Raw genomic sequence first — 22,158 nt, forward strand, 5'->3', positions numbered from 1 at the left:
GATGGCAAATTATGTCGTGTTGCCAACCATGGGGATGCATACCGTGTACTTTGGCTCTTTAGGGACATCTGCCTCGTTTAAAACTGTAGTTTGCCTGAACCCACTTTTAGACTGAATTGAGTCGACTTTGAGATTGGGCAAATACTCAACAATAGTATTCATTTCTGCAGGATACAGTAAAAGTCTAAACAGAAGCCACTGGCATACTTGTATGTTTCATGTTACAGTGTTGTTAATGCTCACTGTGATGTATGATGGGAACAAAAGAGGGCGAGTCAGATGACACTGTAAAGTTTTCAGGTCAGTATAGAATCGAAATACAATATGTATTCTGATAAAAACAGCTGTGTTGTCAGGTCCCACAGTAATCTCAGATATTGCAACAAATTTGGAAGAAACAAAAAAATATTTCTAGCAATGAAGATGCAAATTTCACAGCTGTGCCATTAGCATGATGACACAGTTGTGATATCACAGACGGCAGGGTTAGTAAGCGAAAAATGTAGAATAGAAAATGGTCCGCAAATTAACGTAAACCATTAGTTTTTATAAATTTCTCCTTTTTGCATTTGGCCTGTGTGTGCTTTGCTTTTCAGAAAGGCATTGTTGGCTTCAGCAATAACTTTGCATCAGTTCTTTAATTACTTTACATTTTTTTTTATTTTTTAAAAATTATGTTCAAAAATAGTATTTTTTATTGTTGAAACGTGTCCTTTAATGTATGAATGGACATATAAATGAGCTATATACTTTTGGTGATCACCATAAATCAAATCTCAATTACACTTGTGAACTGGACTGTGACTAAAGTATGCTGAAACCAAGTCTTTTTTTAATTTCTGTGTATACACGAAATCGAATTTCACAATGCCTTTAAATGTAGCTACGTTATAAGCACTAAATCAGAGAACACTACACAGAGTGATATCACTGTCTTCACAAAAGTACCTTGACTCTCTTGTCTCCTTTTTCCCATCTGCATCACAAACATGGCTGCACTGATTTCAAGAGTGCAACAGGGGATTGTTACAGTGTTGTCAGATGTTTCTTTGCAGTGGGCAGAATTATGTTGGCCAGTCAGTCACTCTAGGTTGGTGTTTGAAGGCAGACTATCTACTAATTCTGAACCAAGCTCTTCTATCTAAGAATGGAAACTCTGTGATGGAGTAACAACTATATTAGGAAAAGATAGATTTCTACTCACCTTAAAGATGACCTGTTGAGCCACAGACAGGGCCAATGAAGAGACTGCTACGCACGTAGCTATTGACCAAATCCTACTCCAGATTGCTATTCACGCGACAGTCACATTCCGGTCAAAGCCACTGGTGCTGGCAACTAAGTGTGCCTGTCTGTGTGAATGTGTGAGTTTGTGAGTTTTCTTTGCTGATAAAGGCTTTGGCCGATAGCTACATGTGTAATAGTCTTTTCGTTGTGCCTGTCTGGAACTCGACAGGGTGTATTTATGGTGAGTAGCCATCTATCATACTCTTAATGTTGTTGGAACTCCTCTAGTTGGCATTTGGTAATGTTCTTGATAATAGCAATACAGATCTCCAGAGAATTTTTCTTACCCCCCTTGTTTTTTGAGCATGACATATGCATTCCATAAGAAAGTTTGATGAGGAGGAAAAAGATTTTCTTGTAATGCTTTTTTCCTCTTCTGCAAGGCTCAGAGTTTTAGCCGAGTGCTGATCTACCTCCTTCTACTATATCCATTGTGTCACTGTATGCTTCAACAGTTACTGTCTTCAACACTTCACCTCTTGTTTTTTTACAACTTTAATTTCAGCATTTTAAATTGTTATCACAACAAACATTTATTTTCTCCTTCCACTTTTCACTACCTGAAAAGCATCCATTCCTCCCTTCTTTAGTTTTTTATGATGAAATGATCGAGGCTTGCCTCTTCTAGATAGTCAAACAGTTCCATATATTTCAATTTTCTGAGCAATTATTAAGTCATCGAATTAAAGAGCTTACTGATGTTGTAGACAGCAAGGCAATAACCATTATTCAGAAGTTGTTTTATCAATGTCATTGCAATCTGAGTTGACTGTGGCATATCATTAGGTATATTATCAAATTTGATTCCTTTTTCCCGTGTATGTAATGAGACTGCACATACCCACTTTGGAACTAGCATAATATTAACACCTTTATGCCAAACCTTACCCTTAGTGCTGGCAAACACTGTATCCATCCATCCAAGTTTCCCTTCATACAATGTCAATCCTCAGATCATTATATCTCTATGTGGCAGGCACATACTTTTGACCTCTTTGTCGAGGTGTACTGGCCAAATTTTACTTAGGCTGTGGATGGTAAAAGGAAGTGGGGAGGACACACACACACACACACACACACACACACACACACACACACACACACACACCACCTCATCACCTGTCGAAATACCTGTGCAGTTGTACTGCATCAAAGATTGTGATGAAGCACAACAGCTATAAAAATTTGCATTTCATCACTGGTAGAGTCTTTCTAATAAGAAGTATGACGCACTTTAGCATACTTATTTGCTTCTGTGATAACAAGGATTATTGAGTCATCGTGAGACCTGATCCATGTAACACACGGCGTTACCTACACAGTTGTTAACTAGACAAATTGCAAGGGTTACTGTGAATGGAATTCTTGGAGGAGCTTGCTGGAGTACAGTAGGTGCTTTTCTCTCTCACCATTGGTGAGCACTAATCAAACAGTTGTTTGATGAACTGTTGTCACTTTCATCAGTCTCCAATGAAGTAACCTCACATTCTTTTTTATTTTCCGAGCCGCTAAGTTCAACACCAAACTCAGGATCATTATAGCCATCCATTTGTGGAAGTACTGCCTAACCAGCAACACAGATAAGAGGCTCAAAGCATGCGTTTTGTTGTCAGCTATCGAGAGCTGCACACAATAACGGATACATTTAGTGGCAACCATCTAATCCAAAACATGGCACCCAGGCTACAAGTGCATGGCACCCAGGCTACAAGTTCAGGACTATGTTCTCTAGTGGCTGAACACAACTATCAGCACTGGAATGGATATTGGCCAGGTTTAACATTCACTAAAGTTTGTCCTTCTAGTATTCAAGTATGCACGGGATTTTGAAAAATGAGGTAACTTGCAACTTACGTTAGGGGTTAAACCACTGGCGCTATTTGAGTACAAGACAAGCTTTATTCAAATGCTGTACAATAATCTTTTTCTCACAAACTACAAAAAAAATAAGAGGAAGGTGTGGACTCAACTTTTTAAGACTATCATGAAAGAATATAGGGAACCTTGCCAACCATTCAAGCTGGTAGTTTGTGTGCAGGTACCTAGCCCACTGGTGTTAGTTTATACAGCCAGCTTCTACAGGAATGCTGAGTTTTATTTACACTGCTCTATTGCAGGAACTACCTGCAAAATATTAATGAAATTATCAGTAACAGCATCAACAGAGCCTTGCTACAGCTAAAACATATATGATCACTGAAAATGAACTATCAGTGCGGTATACACTGAAGTAATCTTTGAGACAGAGTCCTACATTAGAGGCATTTCTCTCAAGTTTCCAGCAGTTGTTTGAGCCACAGCCTAAAATTTGTATGTGCATTTTCTTTTGCCTGTTAAATGACTTGATAAATGATAATAGCAGTGTGCACATAAACATTTGGTAACATTCTAAATATTTTCAATTACCACTTCACACTTTTAGTTCTTATATTGTTGTTGTTGTTGTTGTGGTCTTCAGTCCACAGACTGGTCTGATGCAGCGCTCCATGCTACTCTATCCTTTGCAATCTTTTTCATCTCCCAGTACCTACTGGAACGTACATCCTTCTGAATCTGCTTAGTGTATTCATTTCTTGGTCTCCCTTTACGATTTTTACCCTCCATGCTGCCCTCCAATACTAAATTGGTGATCCCTTGATGCCTCGGAACACGTCCTACCAATCAATCCTTTCTTCTAGCCAATGTGTGCCACAAATTTCTCTTCTCCCTAATTCTATTCAATACCTCCTCAATAGATATGTGATCTACCCATCTAATCTTCAGCATTCTTCTGTAGCACCACATTTCGAAAGCTTCTATTCTCTTCTTGTCCAAACTATTTATCGACCACGGTTCACTTCCATACATAGCCTCCTGCATTACCCCTATTTGATTTTGTATTTATAACGCTGTATTCACCTGACCAGAAGTCTTGTTCCTCCTGCCGCCGAACTTCACTAATTCCCACTATATCTAACTTTCAGTTTTTAAATTTTCTAAGCTACCTGCCCGATTAAGGGATCTGACATTCCACGCTCCGATCCGTAGAACGCCAGTTTTCTTTCTCCTGATAACGGTGTCCTCCTGAGTAGTCCCCGTCCGGAGATCCGAATGGGGGACTATTTTACCTCCGGAATATTTTACCCATGAGGACACCATCATCATTTAACCATACAGTAAAGCTGCATGCCCTCGGGAAAAATTACTGCTGTAGTTTCCCTTTGCTTTCAGCCGTTCGCAGTACCAGCACAGAAACGCCGTTTTTGTTAGTGTTACAAGGCCAGATCAGTCAATCATCCAGACTGTTGCCCCTGCAACTACTGAAAAGACTGCTGCCCCTCTTCAGGAACCACACATTTGTCTTGCCTCTCAACAGATACCCCTCTGTTGTGGTTGCACCTACAGTAAGGCTATCTGTTTTGCTGAGGCACGCAAGCCTCCCCACCAACGTCAAGGTCCATGGTTCATGGGTTCTTATATTAGGACAGTTTATAGTTCTGAATTTATTTTTCAATTCTTCCACTTCCTGACAAGTATCTTAACAGTGTGTCCTAACAGACATCCTTAAACTTAGCTGACACAGTAGTGTTGCACTTTGTCACTAGATGGCAGAACATGGCGAGTATGTGATTGGGTCACCATCAGTGCAGACGCTCATGCCCTGCGATTATTAACTTTGGTTCCTGACTTTAGGTGTTAGCTGCACCTGAGGGTACAACTAGGGAAAGGGATTGAATCCTGCCCTCCACCTGCTTCAAAAACAGTCAATGTTATGGCTAGAAATCTAAATAAAAACACCCAGTGTGAATAACTGTTTCTTCAGAAGTATTAAGAGGAAATTTGTGTGAGCATCTCACTCTTAAATTTTTGTGCATTGTACATTAAAAGATTCCACTGTAAAATCTTGCCTTCAGTTTCTAGTTGCAAAGATAATTCAGTGGATAATTAATAACATGCATTTTCAAAAACTAAATATCTATGCATATCACACATTAAATTGCCATAATTTGAACACACACAACATACATAATTTTACACAAAAATCAGAAGAAAATACTATTACGTTCAATTATACTCTCAGTTACACACATTTTTTCTGCAAGCAACTACTAAATAAAGTAAAATTGTGCATAAAAGCTATGCTGCTACATTTGTCAACTATTCTGATTTCAACAACACATGCTCTCATGCACTGAGGGCAATTTCACTGTACTACTGAGTGCTGCAAAGGTGACCTAAGTACCTACACACACGCACACTCACCACATACCTGATTTTAGTTACATTAGTAGGAACATTACATAATGGAGCAGCAACAGAATTCAGAGGCTGTTTCACTGAAACTACGTATCCATCACAGCTGTCACTACATGCTGTCAGACCTTCCTCTACGAGATCTTCAGGTACAGGATGCTGGGACATTTGTGATAATATACTATTTACAACATTGTCTGGATAACCTCTGAATTTATCATCAGCTTGATTATCATGTGTGTCTGTGGATTCTAAAATAGAACGGTAAAACAAGAGTTCGCGCATAAATATATTCTCCAAAGGCAAGTCTTCAAAGGACTGATCAGCAGGAAGAGGGATGGCTGACATCCTCCTGATTATGTCGACATACCACAGTTCTGGATAGCCTTTATATGGGTTCTCCTCATAGTCTTCTTTACGTTTCTTGCTTTGGGCCTCTGTTAATGCCGAATATCGGAGCAGCTCACGATGCAGCAGCACTTCACACGTTGAATTACGGCACTCATTAATCAACTTGTCCTCCATAGTTTTTGAAAGCACTCTTGGTTTCTCTGATATGCCTGGATCAGAATCATCATCTGAATTACTAGTATCTGAGTCATAAAATGGACGCTTGTTCAATGTGCACCTCCGCTTCTTTCGTGGGCCATACAAATCTTCTTCTTCCTCCTCTTCTTTCTGTAATAAATCGAGCAATACATGTACAAGTATTTGAAAAGAAAATCAGGGCTACATCTAAGACAGCATACACTGTACAGCAGACTATGTTAAATGTTTATCGCACTATTGCAGTTGATCTTAAACACACATATAGGGTAATTGTTCTGTCAGTGTGAGCAAAGAATACACCAACTAATGAAAGATTCGACAACACACATGCTTTGGTTCAAAGGTAGTTTTTATTTCTCTATTGACACTTCCTGGTTAAACAAATTTAGAGCTGAATGCCAACTCCACAGAGAGGTAAGAATGGAGGCAAAGCAAATATGACTGACATGTTTTCTTCACATTGTATCCACAAATCCTTTTCAGTCTATCAAAAAATTGAGAGTTCCAGAGTTGGTTTTAAGTGTAGCACCCAAAACGAAATGCAGAGAGAAAGAGTATGACTGAAGTCTGTTCCCAGAAGCTACATATTCATTTGTGTTTTATGGCCTAATTTAAGTGACACCACCACTTGTCAAATAATTCAATGAACTTTTCAACTAGATGTATTCATTTTCGTGTATACTGAATACAGTGGAGCTCTTGGATAAGATATTAATTATAAATCTGCCTAATTTCTCATTGAAACTTAGCCATATACGCAAACTTCACACATATGTAAGAAACTTGTCACAATCTTTGGTATGATGGCAATTGTGAATTGTGTAGTATGATGACCAGATTTCTGTGACAAAAGATGAAGCACAATTTGAAGCTTACATCGAGCAACTGAAAGTTAATGTTGGAATATCAACAACATTATGAAAAAGACAAGACTGCTACTTACCAAAAATATGACACATTGAGTTTCAAACAGGCATAATGAAAAGATTGTTATGTACTGAGCTTTAGGCGAAAACTTCCTTAAAAAAAGCAAAAGACACACACATTCACATAAGCAAGCCAGAATTCTGATGGGAGCAGCCGGAGATAACACTTGTGTGTTTGAGGTGCACTTGGGTGTGTATCTTTCTTTCCTGAAGATGTCCAAAGTTTACAGTTTTGCATTTTCCATTGATACCTGCACGAATATCAAGTTGTGAGCAATCTACATAACTACTTTGTGATGTGTAAGCGTGGTAAGAGAAAAAGGTTACTATTCAACATGTATAGACAATATAGTGCAGCATTGAGTTGTCTGAACACAAACCATGCTTTTGAATGCCAAAGTTGAGTGTGCCAAGTTCAAAGTGATGCTGAGCGCTCAGAAATGAAGTGACTTGTGCATGCAGTATGCATGCCTCCACATGGTATACATGATCACAGCTCTCTCCAGTGGCAGTTGCCTACTGTATCTGGCTCGCACATCACACTGTTTACGAAATGGACAGGCATTATATTGCTATTTTGGCTCTATTAAAAAACACATTTCCTCCTTTATCCATATGCTGGCCATGTTGTTCTGTCTGTAGTATACAAAAACAAAAAATTCAATATCCATGAATACATTACAAGCCAAAAACAAAAGTATCATGTCCAGTCAATAAGGACATTGGCTTGTGAGCGTTCCATTAAAAGCAGAATCTTTACAAGTGAAAAACAAACGCTGAAACAAGGAAGTGCAAAATATCTTACTGAAAGTAGTGCAAGCTGTCTGGTAGATAAAGCCAACCGAATAAACTCACTCCTCAGAAAGACCGCACTTATATTTACATAACATCAAATATTATAGAATATAGTTCTATTAAAGTAATAAGGAAGTATCAGACCCCAATACAAAATGCGAGGAATAGGAAAAGAAATATTTGGGTCCATTGCGCAATGAACCAGCAATGCATTACCTGTTATCTTACAATTCTGCACCTCTACTCATTATAATACGCCAATCATGAATGCACCTTATATCTCCGGAAAAATTACTTCTAGATATGTTATTAACTGACATTTAATTGTAACAGTGCATTTCTGATGGAATTTCAAAGTGCTGTTGCCTTGAAATGGCATACTTTTATATTTTGCAAGTTACAAAAATTCTTTACCCATCAATATGATGTTTCCTTTCATTTTATTACAACAAATCAAACACTTAACAACAGGTTTTTAACAGATCCTCACTTTGTTAGTGCTTAGAAATGGTAGAAGCATATGGGCTTCAACTGAAAGTGCATATGGCATCTCGTAACTGTACTGAAGGAAGATGACGTACTCATGTGCATCGTTCTTCCATCTCCTTGGTCTACATTCAAATGCACATTCAGAATATCTGACAGGCTAGATATTGCTCTGCACATTTGGACAGACTACCCCATGCACGGTCCGGGTGAAGATGGCTTAAGGACATGAAAACTCAATGTGTGTAAGAGAGGCACCATTAACTTTTAAACCCACTACTATTAACTTAACTAGTACCATGTGCATCAACATGTATCTCTCCATCCAAGTTTGCAAACCACGGAAGGACATGACTGAGAATCGCTCAGTGGTTCAGGGGGCGAGTGGCACTTATCACTGTTTTCACCTCGGGTACTGATATGGCAAGGGGGAAAATGGCAAGATGCACTGCAGTTCGGAGCCAATGTTAAACTGTCACATCGCCCTATAACTGGATGAGTAAGTTGGGAAAAAAAAAGACAACAACAACTTCAGGCTTGAGAACAGCTGGACCCAGCCACCAATACCCTCCTTTTTTAATACTAAGAACACAATCGCCACCAGGAATCCAATTTCACAATACTGTAAACAGAAATATCACTAACTACATGGAAGGGTTCCACATTTCATCCTGTACAAAATCAGTCCCCCTACAACAATGTAAAAATCTGCCTGATATGACCTTGCTAGCAAGAAAAATTCAGGATGAAGGAATGTCTATAGTGTGAAGACACCTTGACTTTGTGTGTGTGTGTAAAAGAGAGAGAGAGAGAGAGAGAGAGAGAGAGAGAGAACCAGTGCCCTGCTCTACAGGGATGAGAAAAATAAAATAAAATAAAAAAAATTGGCCTTTGTCTTGTTTAGAAACTGTCTCAATATCTCATGCTGAAAAAGCTAAATTAGGGAACTGGATAGGAATCTGAAGCACCCTCCCCAGCATAAGAGCCTGCTGCCTTAACAATAACACAGACTTTTTCAGTGCATAGGAAAATTGCTGTTTCACATCTATTTTAATTTCCAGGACAGTTTGCATTAGTTTTCAAAATGATGTTTACCTTAACTCCCTGTATCATTTTTTATACTGATCTCTCAATATACTTCCAACAGTTGTTTAATGTTAATTACAATTAAGTCTTCTGACACCAAAATACAGCTATTCTTTACCTGATTAAATGTTGTAAGAGGCTCCTAAAGACCTATGTTAATTGGTAACCGGAACATGAACTCTGTAAAATTCTGGTGCCAATATGACAGTAATGCTTCTTTGATCTACTGGTAACATTTCAAATAAAATGATTAATTCCATGTTCATAGACATGCTCAAAGTAACAATGTACAAAACAGGTTAGAATAAAAACACTTTCACTGTTCATCAGCCAGTTTATTGCTAACTGAGCTCAACAGGTTTTACTTCCTGGAGACCAAGATTTGGTAGTGCAACACTAGCAATATTACAACAGAATGATCTGCCATAACAGTGTGAAGTGTGACAGACAAATTGCAGTTTTTTTTTTTTTTTTTCCAGAGAATGATGGATTTAATACGAAGAAACTGATGTTAATAATTCATAAAACACACACACACACACACACACACACACACACACACACACACACAAGGCTCATTTCTCTCAGTTAATTTTATGAGTGATTATGATCTGCTATTTACTGTCCCAGTATTTTCTTTATTTTGTTGTTGTTGTTTTTGTGATAGTCTCATGAAGTGCAATCTTCTTGGGCCTGAAAGTTTCAAAGGCTTTATGCTAAAGAGTAATAAAAGTATAAAACTGTACTGGGATAACACTGTACTTGGAGGTTAACAGAAAAATACCTTATTAAATTTCTTGATGATGGAACCATCTAACGTAGACTGGTACAAGTCTAACTGGGTTCTTGTAAGTGGCACATATATCACCATTTCCTTCTTTGGTGGCAGACCAAGCATGTTTCCAGATTTGACCCTTCGTAATATAAACGGTAGCAGTAACTGAAAAGGATTAATCACAATTCTTGTTACATACACTACACATGAAATATGTCACTCCAATTAGGGGAAAAAACATAATAGTATTAACTGACAAAAATATCCCACACATTTGCCCTGCAAATCTTTTAAGGCACTGGATATGTATTAACAAAGAAATGTGGAAGAAAAACACTTATGTTATGAAAACAGACTTGCACTTATCCAGTACATCTTTGTATTTAGGTTGCTACATTTAATTAACTCATTACCACAAAACTTCATCCGGGTAGCACATCTTTCTACTCAGTTTAAGCAAGGTCAATTTAACAACAGCCTTTATTACATTCAAAAATACAAACTAACTGCACTAGATCATTATGTAAAAAAGGAGTGAGAAGCAACATCACAAATCCCTTCCTTCATTTCCGGTGTACTTTATCCATTCAGTGCCAGGTCGGGACTGGTATGGCTCTTCTAAAACTATGAGGAGGACCAACCACACTCGTACATAGGTTATTATTAAGATGGGGTTGCCACTACAAAACACATTTTAATGTTAACCCACGCTCTGCCCCCCCCCCCCCCCCTTACCCATCTTGGGAGGGAGAATCGGGAATCCATGTACCCCATCAGTCTACATCTGGTAGAAGTGCATACTCAAATAAGACAACATTTTGCAAAATGTTTGCACATTGTGTATCTGAGGCAGAACATGAGAACCAGCTCTGTATTTACCTAGATGGATGTGGAAAACTGGCAGAAAAACACATCCAGGCTGGCCGGAACTCTCGACACCGCAGTTAATCTACAATGCACATTCAATCTGGGGCTGACACACCAGAAGGCACTGTAACGCACTCAGATACTGTAGTGGGTCTATAAAGTACAAACTTTATTATCTGACTTCGATTAGACCAACACCCATTGCACTCCATGCCAAACAGCCTGCCAGCGTTATTGATCGAGCTTACTCCCGTCGCGAAAGGTGACCATCTGAGTCACACTCCCTATGCAAGCTCCGTTTACAGTCTACCGTACTGCTGGACTGTTCACTTTACTGTACTCTCTAAGTTGTTGTTTTATCAGTGCACTTAAATTTATTAGCATGTTTCTTGTAATTTTAAAGCTGCAGTGTAGCCTGATACAGTTCATTAAGTTGTGATGAGGAAGTGTAAGGGATTCTGACTAAAAGATGGCTAGGATCAGAAAAGGAAATATGTCGTGCGCACAACTAAATATAAGCTACGTGTTTTGCAAAGACATGACAAAAGTGAGTTAGTTACTAAATTAGCCTCAGAAACAGGTGTTTAATTAGCCTCAGAAACAAGTGTTGGAGTGACAACCATTTAAGACTGAAAAAAGAACCAAAAAGATATTTAAGTTTTTCTGCTATCCGCAGATGGTGAAAAGGCTTTAAAAACTAGAAAAACATTGAAAAAAGTAAAATGTGAGCTCTTTGATGACACTGAGTGGGCTTAGCTTTGTCAGGAAAGATTTAAGATGAGCCCACTTTTGGGACCTATCATAAATGAAAAAGCTTTTCAGTTGCATCAAAAACCAGGAGACAATGAATACAAATTCCAAGTGATGGTTGGCTTCACCAGTGGAAAAATCGTCACGCCATTAGGAAGGTTGCGAATTCAGGTGAAAAACTTCCTGTAGATGACGCAGATAGGGAGTTTGTTGAAAATTTGAAAAAATGATCTTTGAAAATAAACTGGTAGCTGATCAATTATACAACACTGACGAGACAGGCAAAACTGTTATGACCATAACTTGCCACCATCGAGTGTTTTTTTTTTTTTTAATTAAATGCATTTATTCCAGCTGTTACAAATGTAATGGTCACAGGCTTGGATACAGCCACCAAGTGCTGGCCTACATGAACAGAACTGTTTCCAATGCGCGTGGTTTTGACACGGAATTTGTCTTTATCGGCTCACAGTGGAGTCTCGGCAAGCCTGTTTTTCTTCATGGTAGGATGTCAGAAATAGTTATTATAAATCTCTTTATAGAAATAAAGTGCTGACGGTTAACAACTCACAGTTCGTGTATTTCTGTACCTCATGGACCCAATGACCGCAATAATCCTGACAAAAACCAAGGGTGGGTCACAGCCGAGGATACAAACCTCATAATAGCGTTATAGAAGTGGTGCCTGCACGGCGATTAATTGTGGAAATCCTACAGTCCTGAGGAGGTGCAGCAATGTCTGAACTTCCAAGAATTTCCGAGTTCCTGGCATATCTCCAGGGTGAACCAGCAGCAGCAGCAGCAATGTGGATGTCACCGACAACACAGCATCCTCCACTGCTGGAATTCAGGTTAGTCTACCCAAATTTGACTACAATATGAAAGGTAGTGGCGGATTTGTAAAATTTTTGCTGCAATAGAGTGATTTTGCTGGCGAACATAAATTAGTATGGTAGAATCTAACATGAATGACATGGCCAATCTCCAAACCGTTATAAATGATTTGTGTAAAGGGATTCTGTGGTTAAAAACACACAGAAATGAGTGCAGCCTTTCCCAGATTTGTCAAATGATAACTCTTGCAGTGCTGGCCCTATAAAGAATTTCTCATTATTACCATCAGAACCAGTGTTTAGCGGTAAACCCGAGGAAGATGTAAAAGTTGTTGTTATTGTTGTTGTTGTTGTTATTGTGGTCTTCAGTCCAGAGACTGGTTTGATGGAGCTCTACATGCTACTCTATCCTGTGCAGGCCTCTTTATCTCCATGCAACCTACATCCTTCTGAATCTGATTAGTGTATTAGTTCCTTGGTCTCCCTCTATGATTTTTACCCTCCACACACCCCTCAAATACTAAACTGGTGATCCCTTGATGCCTCAGAATGTGTTCTACCTTCCAATACCTTCTTCTAGTAAAGTTGTGCCGCAAATTCCTCTTCTCCCCAATTCCATTCAGTACCTCCTCATTAGTTACATGATCTACCCATCTAATCTTCAGCATTCTTCTGTAGCACCACATTTCAAAAGCTTCTATTCTCTTCTTGTCTAAGACAGTTATCGTCTATATTTCACTTCCATACATGGCTACACTCCATTCAAATATTTTCAGAAAAGACTTCCTGACATTTAAATCTATACTCGCTGTTACATTTCTCTTCTTTAGAAACTCTTTGCCATAGCCAATCTACATTTTATATCCTCCCTACTTTGTTTGTCAGTCATCAGTTATTTTGCTCCCCAAATAATAAAACTCATTTACTACTTTAAGTGTCTCAATTCCTAATCTAATTCCCTCAGCATCACCTGATTTAATTCGACTACATTCCATCATCCTCATTTTGCTTTTGTTGATGTTCATCTTATATCCTTCTTTCAAGACAATGTCCATTCCGTTCAGCTGCTCTTCCAGATCCTTTGCTGGCTCTGACAGAATTACAATGTCGGCAACAAACCTCAAAGTTTTTATTTCTTCTGCATGGATTTTAATTCCGACTCCAAATTTTTCCTTTTGTTTCTTTTACTGCTTGCTCAATATACAGATTGAATGACAACGGAAATAGGCTACGACCCTGTCTCACACCCTTAACCACTGCTTCCCTTTCATGTCCCTTGACTCATAACTGATACCTGGTTTCTGTAAAAATGTAAACAGCCTTTTCTCCCTGTATTTTACCCCTGCCACCTTTAGAATTAGAGAGAGTATTCCAGCCAACATTGTTGAAAGCTTTCTCTAAGTCTACAAATGCTACAAACAAAGATTTGCCTTTCCTTATCTTATCTTCTCTTCTAAGATAAGTCGTACGATCAGTACTCCCTTGCATGTTCCAACATGTCTTTGGAATCTAAACTTATCTCTGAGGTCAGCTTCTACCAGTTTTTCCATTTGTCTGTAAAGAATTCATGTTAGTATTTTTCAACTGTGACTTACTAAACCAATAGTTCGTTAATTTTCACACTTGTCAGCACCTGCTTTCTTTGGGGCTGGAATTATCATACTCTTGAAGTCTGAGGGTATTTCGCCTGTCTCATACATCTTCCTCAGCAGATGGAAGAGATGGCTGGCTCTCCCAAGGCTATCAGTAGTTCTAATGGAATGTTGTCTACTCCTGAGGCCTTGTTTCGACTTAGATTGGTTGGTTGGATTGGAGAAGGGACCAAACTACGCGGTCATCAGTCCCTCCGACCTCGGAATAACTAAAACCGATAAAACTTCACACTATAAGAGGGAACTAGAATGGCCATAAAATTACAAACGATTGACAGAGAAGGAAGGAAAAAGACAGAAGAAGAGAGGAGGGAAAGAAAGCGACGAATGACAGGAGCGTGATGGAAGAAGCACAGGTAGACAAGATAAAACAGACCCCATAAGGAAAGGAGTGGGAAGGCAGAGGGCGGGGTTGAACCACCAAGCCTAGTCAAAGCCAGTCCAGTTGGGGCAAAGGGGGAGCAAGACGGCCTGCCATCCCCTCCACCCAACAATAAGGTTGAAGGTTCTACCCTTAAATAAAGTGATAACATCCCCCCCCCCCAAAAAAAAAAACATGAAAAAACTGTAAAACGAGATCAGCCGCTGAGGCATTGTAAGCTAACGCCAGTGGTAGCGAGTCAGGAAAGCTAAGAGTCCATCGCAGTAAGTTGGGACAGTCCAGCAAGAGGTGAACCACAGTCAACATTGATCCACAATGAAAGAGAGGGGGTCCTCACAATGGAGGAGATAACCATGAGTCAGACACATACGGCCGATGCGGAGCCGGCAAAGGACGACAGAGGCATTACGAGAGGCCCATATGGAGGACCGCCACATACCTGTAGAATCCTTTATCGCCCTGAGCTTGTTCGGCGAAGAAAGAGTGTGCCATTCTGCATTCCAAAGTCCCAAAACCTGACGACGTAATACAGAGCGAAGATCTATTTCCGGAATGCCAATAGCAAGAGATGGGCTGTTAGTAGCCAATTTAGCCAGTTGATCAGCAAGTTCATTGCCAGGGATCCCAACATGGCCTGGGGTCCAAATGAAAACCACTGAGCATCCACGTTGATCAAGGAGAGAAAGGGAGTCCTTGATAGCTATGACCAACGGTTGGCAAGGGAAACACTGGCCGATCGTTTGCAAACTGCTCAAGGAGTCACTACAGATAGTGAAGGACAGTCCTGAGCAGAAGAGGACATGGTCCAGTACGCGCAAGATGGCTACCAATTCTGCACTACAGCCATCTGACAAGGAACGGAGTTCCGTGTGTCTTTAGGTGTAAGCATAACCAGTGTGACCAGCAACCATGGAGTCATAGGTATAATCATTTATGAACCATGGAATGAACTGAGGAGACAGTAGAATTGGTGGTGAAGGGCCTCCGGAGGGACAGAATTCTTTAAACTGATGGAGAGATCAAGACAGAGCTGTGGCCGAGAACGCACCACAGAGGGGTACGTGCATGAGTGGAGAAAAGAGGAGGTAAAGGGAAGTGCTGGAGCTCAGTAAGGAGCGACTGAATGCGGGCAGCCATGGTAAGCGCACATCGTGACCACCATTGCAAGAGGTTGATCTCCGTGCCTGGAGAAAGGAGACCATAATTAGGGTGCTTTTGGATACAGAGAATGCGGAGTGTGTAAAATATCAGCTCTTGTTGGTGCATAACTCGCAGCGGTGGAATCCCTGCCTCTGCAAGAAGGCTAATCATGGGGCTAGTCCAGATGTCACCAGTCGCAAGTAGTACCCCACAATGGTGAATGGGGTTTAGTATCTGCAATGTCGAAGGTGACGCAGAACCATAGACAGAACTCCTGTAGTCTAAACGAGACTGGACCAGTGCTTTGTGCAGGTCAAAGAAGACTGCAAAGAGGCGTTGCCGATGGGCAAAAGCCGGCCAGATAGCAGACTCCAGGTGGACCAAGTTACCCACCGTAGAGCGGCCACAGCGAAAACTACCTTGAGTCAATGACAAAAGGGCGCTGGATTCAAGGCTCCAAAACAGCTGCTGACTCACCAGGCATTCAAGGAGCTTGCAGAGAGTATTGGTAAGGCTAATTGGACAGTCGCTATCCAACTGAAGAGGTGGCTTCCCAGACTTCAACACCGGCGTAACAATGCTTTCCTGCCACTGGGTAGGAAATATCCCCTCACTCCACAGACGGTTGTAAAGGGTCAGTATACGACGGTGGCCACAGTATACGACGGTGGCCAGCCACCGATAAGTGTTGGAGCATTTGGTTATGTATCCGATCCGGTCCAGGAGCCATGTTGGGACAAAGGGCGAGGGCGCTGGCGAATTCCCACTCGCTAAATGGGACATTACAATGCTCCAAGCAGTGAGAAATGAAAGACAGCGCCAGTCGTACCGAGTGCTATTTCAGGAGGAGGAATGTGGGTGGGTACTCAGTCGATGCAGAGGCTTGGGCAAAGTGTTGAGCGAAATGCTCTGCAACAAAGTCCGGATGGGTAAGGACAACATCACGCACATAAATTCCTGCAATTCCGATAGGAGGAGGATGGCCAAGAATTCGCCTGTGTTTTGCCCAGACTTCTGAAGAGAGGGTGTGCAGTCCTATGGCAGCCACACATCGTTCCCAGCAAATCTGCTTCTGAAATTAGATTAGGTAACGGGTCCGGGTACGGAATCGTTTAAAGACCAGAAGGATAGCAGTAGAAGGGTGCTGCTGAAAGTGTTGAAGAGCACGGCAGTGGTCTTTTATAGCCGCAGCAATTTCCGGAGTCCATCAAGGAACCATTTTCCGATGGGGGGAACCTGAGGAAGAATAGATGGCTGAAACAGCTGCGGAAAGAATGGCGGCAGTCAAAGTCTGTATACTCTTCAATGTTGCCGTGTGTAGTTCGGGGGGGATGGTAGCAGAGAAGGCACCCCGATCAGCTTTAGAGAAGGCCCACCTGGGAGGGTGATGGAGCAAGATACACTGAAGGAAGGTCAAAACAATCTGGTAATGATCGCTGTCACGTAAGTCATTCATGAACACCCCATTGAATGGAGGGAAGAAGGCGGGGAATGCAGATGGAGAGGTCAATGGCAGAGAAAGTGCCGTGTGCCACACTAAAGTGTGTGGGAGCGCCGGTGTTTAGTAGACAGAGGTAAAGCCCTGCCAGAACATCTTCAACAGTCCTGCCCAGGGCACTAGTCGTGTGACTACCCCAGAGAGGCTTGTGGGCATTAATGTCCTTGAAGAAGGGTGGTTAGGGCAAGGGATGTGGGCAGCCTGTAGGCGGGAGGTAGAGATTACAGATAGTGATTGGTGTGGCCAGATGGATCACCAGAAGCCCACATGGGGCCAGTTCGGTTCAGACAGAAACCGTGAAACCCACGAAGGGTGGGTGAGTAAGAATTAACAAAATTGGTCTCCTGGAGCGCAATGCAAGCAGCAGAGTAGGAGGAAAGAAGGGGCTGCAACTCCAGGAGGTGACGCAAACACCCATTACAATTCCACTGGAGGATTCTCAAACTGAAGTCCAAATGAGAAGCGAACAGAGCGGAGCCGGTCACACCACCGAGTCGCCTGATTGGCTGGAGGAGGGGAAGGCGGCACCTCAGAGGGTACTGGAGGGACCTTGCCCTTGATCTTGTGTTTCTGCTTCTGCTCTTGTGAAAGAGGAGGAGGGCAGACTGCAGCAAGGTCGGGCACGGAATTACACGTGGCAATCGGCGCCCACTGGCCGCGGATCGCACAGCCGATGTGGAGCTGCAGATCACCTTTCAGGGGGATGCCAGGAAGAGGAGCCCCAGGAGGGAGCTCCAGCACAAACGGCTGCCAAAGAAGGAGTGTCCAGTGGGGGAGGGGGAGCAACACCCTCATGGAGGGGGCGCCCACAATCACCACAGAGGGGATCATGGGTGCAGAGGGGAGATGTGTCCAAACCGTCAGCATTTAAAGCATCTCATCGGTGGTGGAATGTAAGGTTTTACATCACGGTTTTACATCACACTATACATCACCACCCTGACCTTCTCTGTGAGGGTATCCCCCTCCAAGGCCAGGATCAAGGTGACTGTATTGGTGTGACTGTTTTTTGGGCCTCATTGTACACGGTGGATAAATGGAACTCCTCGCTGCTCGAGGTTTGCACGAAGCTCCTTGACAGTTTGCAGTTTGGAGAAGAAGACCCCAGAGGAAAATGATGCCCTGGGGTGGGGTGCGACAGAGACTGGGATGTCACCGAGATGGTGACAAGCACGCAGGGCTTCAGATTGGGCCACAGAAGATGTCTTTATGAGCAAAGAACCGGACCGCATTTTACTGAAGGATTCCACTTAGCCATACTTACCTTCAATCGTCTCCACAAAAAACAAATGCTTGGCTGTGGCAAAACTTTTGCCATCTGTCCTGGTACAAACCAGGCGCTGAGGAAAAGGTTTCAACCCAAGGCGGCGAGCTTGACCCTCTTTCCAGGGGTGGCCAGGGAGGGGAAGAGCGAAGGATCAGAAGAAGGAGTGTCATGTCTTCTATCACTTAGAAACGGCCACAGAATTGCCAGGATGTTGATGCTTTTGTCGCTTCATGTGCAAGGTGTCCGCCCTAGTACCACCCACTCTGACCAGGGGCCCATCCTGCAGGTGCCACCCAGCCACAGCAAGGGCCATCTGGCACGGAAGCCATTGTCAGGAGTTCTGATGCCCCAAAGTGACGGAGTGGCTACCGTGCTGGTGACGTAGCAGGAAGGGGGCCAGGGTGCAACGGGGAAAAGGGAGGGGAGGAGGAGCACAGCCTGCACCATTGAAACTAGGTTGGGAGCTCATCCCCAAATGGCTCACACTGAACGGAAAACATTGGATATGGAGGTCAAACCCCAAGGGGACCAAAAATGCCGAAAAGGAGATGGAAACAGCAAACTAAACATTAGCACATACCAAAAACAAAGTCGGGAGGATAGCTGGATCGATATAGAGAAGTCCACCAAGAGGGAAGGGAGGGGGGCAGGGAGAAAGGAGCAAGGACAGGGAAGGAGAGGAACAGGGACAGTAATGCAGTCTGTAATAAGGAAGGAAACTGCAAAAGCTCGGGGCCCCATGCGTGCCACACACATACCCACGAAAAGGACTGTGGGCTCCCTGGGGGAGGGGGGGTTCCTACTTAGGTCTTTCAGTGCTCTGTCAAATCATTCACGCAGTCTCCCATTTCACCTTCATCTATGTCCTATTCCATTTCCATAATATTGCCCTCATGCACATCACCTTTGTATAGACCATCTATATACTCCTTCCACCTTTCTGCTTTCCCTTCTTTGCTTACAACTGGTTTTCCGTCTGAGCTTTTGATACTCATACAGGTGGTTCTCTTAAATTTTCCTGTAGGCAGTACCTATCTTATCCCTGGTGAAACATGCTTCTACATTCTTACATTTGTCCTCTACCCCTCTCTGCATAGCAATTTTGCCCTTCCTGTCAATCTCATTTTTCAGACATTTGCATTCCTTTTTGCTTTCATCAATTAAATTCAACATCTCTTCTGTTACCCATAGATTTCTACTAGCCCTTGTCTAGTTACCTACTTGATCCTTTGCTGCTTCACTATTTCATCTCTCAAAGCTAACCATTCTTCTTCTACTGTATTTCTTACCCCTGTTCTTGTCAATCGTTCCCTAATGTTCTCTCTTACACACTCTACAACCTCTGGTTCTTTCAGTTTATCCACTCCCATCGGCTTAAATTCCTATCTTTTTGCAGTTTCTTGGGTTATTTTGGGGGAGGAGACCAGACAGCGAGGTCATCGGTCTCATCGGATTAGGGAAAGACGGGGAAGAAAGTCGGTCATGCCCTTTCAAAGGAACCATCCCGGCATTTGCCGTGAGGGATTTAGGGAAATCACGGAAAACCTAAATCAGGATGGCCAGACACAGGATTGAACCGTCGTCCTCCCGAATGCGAGTCCAGTGTGCTAACCATTGCACCACCTCGCTCGGTGCAGTTTCTTCAGGTTTAGTTTACAGTTCATAACCAATAAATTGCGGTCAGAGTTCACATCTTCCGCTGGAAATGTCATACAATTTAAAAACTGGTTCCTAAATCTCTGTCTTATCATTATATAATCTATCTGAAACCTTCCACTGTCTCCAGGTCTCTTCCATGTATACGACCTTCTTTCATGATTCTTAAACCAAGTGTTTGTTCATTATTAAACCTTCTCCTGCATTACCCACATTTGATTCTGCATTTATAACCCTGTACTAACCTGATCAGAAATCCTGTTCCTCTTGCCACCGAACTTGACTAATTCCCACTATATCCAACTCTAACCTATCCATTTCCCTTTTTAAATTTTCCAACTTACCTACCCGAGTCCTTAATAGAGCATTCCACACTCCAATCCATAGAATACCTGTTTTGTTTCTGCTGACAATTACGTCCTGCTGAGTAGTCCCCACCCGGAGATCCGAATGGGGGACTATTTTACCAGTGGAATATTTTGCCCGAGAGTATGCCATCATCGTTTAACCATACAGTAGAGCTGCATGCCCTTGGGAAAAATTACAGTTGCAGTTTCCCCTTGCTTTCAGCCGTTCGCAGTACCAACACAGCAAGGCTGTTTTGGTTGATGTTACAATGAGGCACACAAGCCTCTCCACCTCCTCCACAGTTCATGGAGGTGGATATAAAAGTGTTCTTTTGTAAACTCGAAGGAGCTGCCTTGTTGGGTTCGTGGACTGGTTCAGATAAATTAGCAGTTACTCAATTAAGAATTCAGGGAGCTGCACAAAATTTTATCAGCATGGAGCCGACTTGCGTAAAATCAAAAGATAACAGTAAATTCAAAGGGACAGTTGTTCAGAGATTCAAACGCAAAAATGCTATCAGATTCTACACAGCGCAACCTCCATAGTCCGCAAATGCAATGGGACGAATCTAATGAGCAGTTTGCCAATAGAATTCAAAACATTAATGCTCAAACATATGAGCTGGTTGAAGAAAAGAATGAGAATCGGATTCAATTGCTCAAAGTCGATCAGAGAGTTTTAAATATGTTCATCCACAGGTTGTATGGCAAGGAAGTAAGCAAAGCAGTCAGACTGCCGCGATATAAGACCTTTTAGGATGCAATAGAAGTAGCTGTTGGCATCATGGAAGCATTAGACGGCCGAATGACACATGAAAAGAAGAGTGTCGAGTATTCAATACCAATGCTGAATGTTACAGATGTTACAAGCCTGGGCATAAATGTAAAGACTGTAAGTAGAAACAAATTAGCTACAATTGTGGGATGCAGGGCCACATATCGAGAGATTATAACAATAAAAGGAAGAGCAATAGGAGCAACAGACAACTGGGCAGATCGTTAAAAGAGTACGGGGACATATGTGCCAGCACATCGCCCACTCCCTGCCGGGACAGTGATTCCTCTTAGCTCCACCAAAAATCAGATCGACAATGACTTTGTGATAGGTGCTGTATGTAGCGGACGACGGATCAAGCTGCTTATTGACACAGGAGCACAGACCACATTAATGTGGTGTTACACTGTCAAAAGTAACAAGTGAAGACCTTCACAGCTAAAGGTGGGCAGGTTAAACAGCGGAAAGTTACATAACTACAGAGCAACTGACGTAGAATTATGTTTAGGCCAAGAAAAATACACAGCGAGAGTGCAAGTAGTTACAAACAATGAAACGTGTTACGACGGTATTCTTGGGTTTCATTTCTTGTTCACTAATGGGGCAGAGATATTTGTGCAGATAGAAAGATCAGACTAGGTCATAGAAATTACAACCTATGAAATCATTCTTCAGATCACACTCGAAGGAGTAGCAACACTGACATCGTGGGATCGATCAATCCACCCGATGAATCATTTCCAACCAACTGAGCCAATGTACAGGTTGATCAGCCACAGCAAATTCCCCAGGGAGCAGGAAACACAATCCATGTTGAAGTCACCCCGATGCAAAGAGGGGACTCTGTTATTGAC

General features: G+C 42.1%; 1 protein-coding gene across 3 annotated transcripts in view; it reads right to left on the bottom strand.

Moving 5' to 3' along the window:
- LOC124802713 (ATP-dependent DNA helicase DDM1-like) overlaps positions 1-22,158 on the bottom strand; it is a 138,251-nt gene that overhangs the window by 53,278 nt on the left and 62,815 nt on the right. For 2 of the 3 annotated variants that reach the window (XM_047263677.1, XM_047263676.1), the window contains 2 exons: positions 10,147-10,302; positions 5,537-6,198 (listed from right to left, as the gene is read on the bottom strand). In XM_047263677.1, the coding sequence (XP_047119633.1) occupies positions 5,537-6,198; positions 10,147-10,302 (818 nt within the window). The remainder of the gene's footprint in view (positions 1-5,536; positions 6,199-10,146; positions 10,303-22,158) is intronic. The other variant, XM_047263678.1, reaches the window with a different exon arrangement.

This window comes from Schistocerca piceifrons, chromosome 6, assembly GCF_021461385.2.
Source record: "Schistocerca piceifrons isolate TAMUIC-IGC-003096 chromosome 6, iqSchPice1.1, whole genome shotgun sequence".
NCBI classification, from domain to species: domain Eukaryota; kingdom Metazoa; phylum Arthropoda; class Insecta; order Orthoptera; family Acrididae; genus Schistocerca; species Schistocerca piceifrons.